This window comes from Hakea prostrata, chromosome 4 (genome assembly GCF_041222555.1).
Source record: "Hakea prostrata isolate BN-2017 chromosome 4, UWA_Hpros_2, whole genome shotgun sequence".
Taxonomy (NCBI): domain Eukaryota; kingdom Viridiplantae; phylum Streptophyta; class Magnoliopsida; order Proteales; family Proteaceae; genus Hakea; species Hakea prostrata.
The window spans coordinates 43,545,968-43,553,239 of NC_142603.1; the positions used below are offsets into that span (position 1 = coordinate 43,545,968).

The 7,272-nt window shown below is 33.4% G+C and overlaps 1 protein-coding gene across 1 annotated transcript; it reads right to left on the reverse strand.

The window, feature by feature from the left end:
• Positions 1–5,629: 5,629 nt before the first annotated feature.
• Positions 5,630–6,502, reverse strand: LOC149018991 (uncharacterized). The gene has a single exon (XM_089154039.1). It carries the CDS (start codon positions 6,500–6,502, stop codon positions 5,630–5,632), a length of 873 nt encoding a protein of 290 aa, XP_089010165.1.
• Positions 6,503–7,272: the final 770 nt, after the last annotated feature.

Sequence of the window (7,272 nt, forward strand, 5' to 3'; positions counted from 1 at the left end):
AAAGTAGAGGGGATAACGTAGTAATAAAATCAGAGTACAAGGGGGCAACAGTAATTATCCCTTTTATTTATTGTATATAGTGATTGTTAGTTTTGCACCACAAATATTGTTAGATGCGTTTAAAGTTGGGAGAGATTTGAAACTATAAATGAATACCGTTATGCAGATACACTTGAAGTTGCAAAATTTGAAATTGAAAATAAATATAGTTCTACAGATGCACATGAAGTTGCAAAATTTGAAATCATAAATAAATAAAGTTCTACAATTTTTTAAATTAATTCTCAATTAAAATTATGTGAGAAAATATTACTGCTGAGGACTTACTGAAAAAAAAAAAAAAACTTTTTCAAATTTTCATGCTTCAAATGTGTTATTATAATAGAAAAATCATGAAAAATGTTTTAAAATATTTTCTAAATTGATCTCATTCCTCATTGTGGCTGAGCAAAATAATGAATTATTAATGAAAAATTATGAAGTTCATCCATTTCTTTAAAGTGAATGCCATAATTTACGATTAGCTTGAAAGAAGACAAATTTATAATCGCGGTTATGACTGTAGACCTGGACGAGCAAAAAAACGGAATAATTATTATTCTTTTGATGACAATAAATAGAGAATAACAAGGATTTTCAATGCAACTCTTTAAGGAGTAAAAATAGTATTTTTCATCGATGTGGTATGAAATATCATTAGGCATGTATATATCGTACTCCATAATATTTTGTTAAGCTTTAATTAAAGGAATGAAAATAACGTGAAGATAAATTGGACTTTCCAAAATAATGATATTGAAAATAATTTTGCCTATAAAGAGGATGATTTTGATGGCCTCACAAATATTACACATCTAGATGTTACAAACTCCTTTGACTATGTTACTGGAGTTCAAATAAAAATGAAATTTATATTATTTTAGTTTGTTTGTCTTAAATGTAGTTCTTTTTCCCTTTAATTTTTTTTTTTAATTATGTTGATTTTCTACATATCAATTGATGTATTTTATTTCATTTTGATGAAGAATATGAATATTTCCTAATGTACTACGCATATTATATTAAGAAAAAAAATATTTATCTTATTTAATGATGCGGAAGCCAATGTTCATACAATAATTGATAGTACAACATTGATTGAAGGCTCTAGAAGAGCTAATCTATTATTATCTAAGAGATGAAATTGACTATAAATAATGCATTATTTTGTAGTAAGTCTCAAAGAAATTTATTAAGTGTCAAAGATATTTGACAAAATGATTGAGACTATAAATGATTGTAAAAATGAATATTTATGCATTACTACAAAAGTATTAGACATTTTCCCCCTAGTTTAAACCACACAAATATTTGCATGGTTAAAACACATGTTGTGAGAAATTCAAAGAATATCAATTTTATAGTTATATTATTTGGCATGACCGGTTGGACCATCCCGAATATTCAATTAAGTGAATTTTCATGTATTGATTATTCTCAAGAGAAATCTATTATTAGATATTCATCAACTAAAGTTGAGATTGAACATTCTACGTCTTTGAAACGTATACATGGTGAAATATATGGGCTCATTTACCCATTATGTGGATCATTCAGATAATATATGATTTTAGTAGATGTATCTATAAAATGGTCACATGTATTTTTATTATGAACTCGCAATTTGGTATTTCTGACATTGCTTTATCAAATAATTAGATTAGTAACACAATTTCTATATTATAAGATAAAGACAATTTGTTTTGATCATGCTGGTGAATTCACATTTCAAGCTTTATGATTCTTGTATAACAATTAAAATTACAGTTGAATAGTCTGTTATTCATTTTTATATCCAAAATGGTTTGACAAAATCATTTACTAAATTTTCATAGCTAAACTATTATGAGAGCAAAATCTCGTGTCGGCATAGGGATATGTTATTTTATATGCATAATTACTTGTACGCATCAAGCCAATAAGCTGTTATAATTATCCCTATTGTAATTTGTTTAATGTTAAAAGTCAAATATTTCTCATCTTAAAATTTTTGGAAGTGCAGTTTATGTTCTAATTGCTCCACCACAACGCACAAAGATGAGTTTACAAATAAAATTGGGAATATATGTTAGATATGAATTTCTTTATATACTTTAATATCTTGCAAATAATTGGAGATTTATTTAAAACAAGAATTGTTGATTATCATTTTGATGAATTAGTTTTTTCAACATGAGGGGGAAGAAAATAAACAGTTGGAAGAAAGAGATTAATTAAAATGCATCATTATTATTTCATTAGATCCTCGCATTGAGTAATCTATTTACAAAGTATTATGATTCAACTACCAGATTTTTTGACCTGCCAAGAGTTATTAAATCTTATATTCTAGTTATAAATGCTCCAATTTCGGTTAACGTATCGGCAGGATAATCTATCAGTGCAAATAAAATTAAATCACGATTAAAATGTGGAATGCTAATTGGTTCCAATGATAAAATCCTAGAAAAAGGAAATGAGCAAATGATCATAATATGGAGATAATTGATTATGAAAATCCTAAATATATAATTTTCTATAAAACCACATAAGAAGTTCAGGTACCTGAAAATAATGAAGAGATCTCGATCAGTTATGTCATTACAGAAAAGAGATAGAATCGAAAAGATATAGTTGTCGATAACATTTTTACATATTATGTTATTGTTGGAATAATGCAACAAGATGAGGATCTTGAATATAAATTTATGAGCAAATTGCACTGCCACCCCAAAATGGAGGCTGTAAAGCACTAACACCCCACTTTATGTTTAAAAAACACAGACACCCAAATTCAATAAACACACTAGTCCATTCTGTTAGTGAAACTGTTAACCCACTATTATTTTTTTTAATTTCAAAAATACCCTTACTAAAATCTGAGAGAAGAAAAAAATCCATCGTTCTTCAACCAATCAGAAATTCTGGTTTCATCATTCTTCAACCAATCGGTCTGTATCATTATAGCTACAGATGCCCATGTTACCACAATACCCAAAAACCATACACTGATTTGCAACAGCAGCCCATGTCTCAACATCCAAACCATTACTCCCACCAGAGCTATAAATCCTTAAATTCCCATCAGAATCCAACTTCAGAAACCTAAAAATAACAGTGCTTTCTTCATTATCACTGCTGTAAGCCATAATAACAGGGCCAGAAAGTGAGGGATCACTAAGCGTAATAGATCCAACAGATTGGATTGTCAAACTGGGAGAAGTCAAGTTTGAAAAACTCGAATTTAAAGCATGGTTCCAGTAAACTATGCTGTTATTCCAGGTAAGAGTAAGATTACCCGTGCTGAGAAGATTAAAAGAATACAACCCAGATTGTAGAACCATTCATCAATGAAAGATTACCTAAAGATTACTTGAATCATCGAGTGTTGCAGTCGTAATGCCACGATTGCCGGTGCCGGAGTCCCAAACAACACATCGATTACCGTTGAGGAGACGAAGATCACCATTTTGGAGGAATTGAAAAACTCCATTAGAGTCGAAAGTAGTCGAACTGCCTCCAGCTTTCCAAACTGGAATGGCATTGTAGGAGACTGCGGCTATGAAAGAAGGTGAATTGGCAGAGGTAGCATGGAGAAAGCCGAAAGAGAAAGTGCCGCTAGGAGATTTCCAATTGGAATTGGAGTTTGAGGGGCTTATGGTTGTTCCTGGTGAAATATTTAGAATTAGGAAAGTAATTTTCTTCCCATGTTTGGGGGAAGGAATAATATAGTGATGTGATACAATCTTCACTAACATGGTATTATTCTAAATGATCATCTTTTCAGCAATCATGGTTGCTTATTCTTCTTCAGCCACTAAGCCCACTACTACCTTTTCCACATTAATGGCGCATGTTGCCTCGACTATGCCCAATGGTAATCACCTTATGGTTAGCATGGTAGGTAACATTCCACCATCTTCTTTTGTTTATCCTTGGATACTTGATTCAAGTGCAATAGAACATATTGCTTTTGACCCATCTTTATTTACAAGCGTTATCCCATGCCCTTCTTCCTTGTCCATTGCTTTATCTAATGGTTCTTTTTCTGTTACACTGTTTGTATTCATCAAGTTGTTACCAGACCTTACCTTTAATCATGTTTTACTCGTCTCATCATTTAAGTTTAATTTACTTTCGAGAAGCTCACTTCTTCCTCCAATTTTCTTGTCACCTTCATTAATAATTCTTGTTTCTTTTAGGACCAACATTCGAAGAAGACTAGTGCAACGGGTAGCAAGCATGGCGGTCTCTACCTTCTGAACTTAGTACCACCCTTTTTTAGCTATTGTCCCTAGCAACCATTTTGATATATGGCATTAGCGGTTTGGCCACCCACATCCCACTTCTACGTCTCATTTGCACCGTATTAGTCCTACAATTTTTTTCCCAATAAGTGCACGTTCACTGCTTGTCCATTAGCTAAACCATCTCATCTTCCATTTTCTAACAGTATGATTATTTCTAAGTCTTGCTTTGAATTGATCTATTTTGATATTTGAGGAACTTATTGAACTAGTTCTTTATCTGATGCTCGTTATTTTTTAACCGTTGTGTATGATTATTCTCGTAGTACTTGATTATTTCTCATGGCATTTAAATCTAAGGTTAATCGATTAATTCCTCAATTTTTTTGCCATAGTTTATATTCAATATAATGTCACTATAAAATGCATTCAGTTTCATAATGCAACTGAATTTTGTAATCACGATACTCCTTCTTATCTATTGCCTTTGGGGGTTCTTCAATAATCTACTTGTGTTGGCATCCTCCAATAGGAAGGTGTTGTAAAACGTAAACATCTTCACTAATACCAATATAATGCCTAAGGAAGAATTCCAAAAAAAACTCAAGGTTAGTCTACAGTTCCATATTGCTCACTAGACACAATAACTAAAGTTGGAATCATGTACCTTTCTTTATCACCCCGTTAAAGAAGAAGAGAAAGAAAAGAAAACGAAAGAAAGAGAGATGAAGAAGGAGAAGGAGAAGTTCCTTGATGGTAATGTATAACATTGTCTCTTATCCTTTCAAACTATATAAGTAGATGAGTGTCTACCCTAATTAAAGTCAACAAGAAGTTTTTGACAATTATACTATAAGTGAATGTGCCTATGATCCAAATCAAAATTTATGGTCAAGATGAAATCTCAATCACTCATTTTGTATAAGTGATTTTTTCTGATAAAATTTAATTACAAAACGAGTAATCGAAATTTTATCTTAAGCATAAATTTCGATTTGAACCATAGAGTGCGTGCTCAAGTAGAACTAATTATAACTTAGGTGAGGATAATAAGTGGACGTTTTGTACAGTCAGATCTGGATCATAGAACTTATCCACAAGATGCATGAAATAATACTCTCAAAATTACCATATAAGCACGCCACCCCAGAAGCAGACAAGTCATGTGTGTTCGATTTTATATCCACGTCACCGCTCACCACTCTTCCATGGTAAACCCAACAAATCACCTTTATCTTTGACAACACTGTCACGCTCCGGTCGGGCCGAACCATCAAAGAAAACCGCTCCACGCGTTCGAACCGCATCCCAAAATCTGTATTATTATATATTTATATGCACAGTTTTCTCTGTGTTTACCTCGTTCAAGTCGCCGGCAATGTGAACACGAAACGGTTGCCACAATCAGAAACGGTAGCGAACCCAACGAACCGGCATTTGACTTCAAAATTCTTTAAACCGGACGGAAACGAGACCGCGGTTAGATTCTGGTTCATAGTCCTGCGGTACGGACCGAACCACTTGTTCTGCATGTAACGATTTTTCCTCCATGGAGGCAGAGAAAGCTCTCTGCTCTTCAGTGACCTTTTCGCGGCATCCGCCATTAATCTCACGATCTGCTTCAGTTCTTCTGCTCTGCCAATGTAAATCTTCGGCAGCACGTTAAGTAAACACTGGTAGTTCGCCGTCGGCCTGGCGATCACAAACACCGTTGAAAAATCGACATCGATGATGTACCTTTCCTGCGACGTAGTTCCTTCAGATCTGACCACATCGATGAACTCATAGTTTCCGCCGGTGAGTCCGCCGGAAGTTTCCCATTTTGTCTTACAGATCGCGGCATTGCAACCGGCTTTTCTTAGGTAGGTCATCATCTTTCGCCGGAAAACCGACATATTAGATCTCACGCAGGTAAACTCATTCACTGCTTTGGAGACGAGTGAGTAGAGATAGATCCGAAGCCGATCAGGATCGCCAGACGAATTAAGCAAGCTCTTGAGTACATCCAAGGACTCCTGGAGCAAGGAATCATGATTTGACTCGGAGGATTCTTTGTGGCTTGGTGAGTCAGATTCGTCTTCCAAGAAGCCATGGACGAGGTTGGAGAGACAAGGGGAGTGTTCGCTTCCACTGCTGTTGTAGCTAGTATGGCCATGGTGGCCTCTGCCGGAGAGACAAGCCTTCACCTTATCGTTGAGAGGATCTGTTACTCGCTTGGTTCTCACGCAAACCGCCATGTTCTTCACCAAACCAAGAACCCTAAAAAGAGAAACTGGTTTTTTCGGAGAGAACTGCAAGAACTCCGACTTTATATCAAAAGCTGTGAGGACAATTCATATTTATACCAAACACATCTGTACTTTCTGTTGGGAGATTTTCCAGTGCTGCGCCATATGCTGCTAATGAAACCGCCAGGTTTTAAATGTAAATATAAATTTTATGAATTGCATAATATATATATATATATATATATTATAATAATAATAATAATAATAATAATAATAATAATAATAATAATAATAATAATAATAATAATAATAATAATAATAATAATAATAATAATAATAATAATAATAATAATAATAATAATAATAATAATAATAATAATAATAATAATAATAATAATAATAATAATAATAATTACTGATGCTTCTTAGTTTTAGAGTAGAAAGTAAAACTACAAAAATTTCTTACTTATGATTGTTTTCATTCCTCTCATAAAGCATTCCTTGCATCTCTTACACTTGAAACCAAATCTGCCACTTTCACTGCGGCCATGAGACACAAGGAATGAAAAGATGCAATGCAAGTTAAGATTCAAGTTTTGATAGAAAATAATATGTGGTCCACTATGCCTCTCCCTCTTAGTTTAGAGTAGAAAGTAAAACTACAAAAATTTCTTACTTATGATTGTTTTCATTCCTCTCATAAAGCATTCCTTGCATCTCTTACACTTGAAACCAAACCTGCCACTTTCACTGCGGCCATGAGACACAAGGAATGAAAA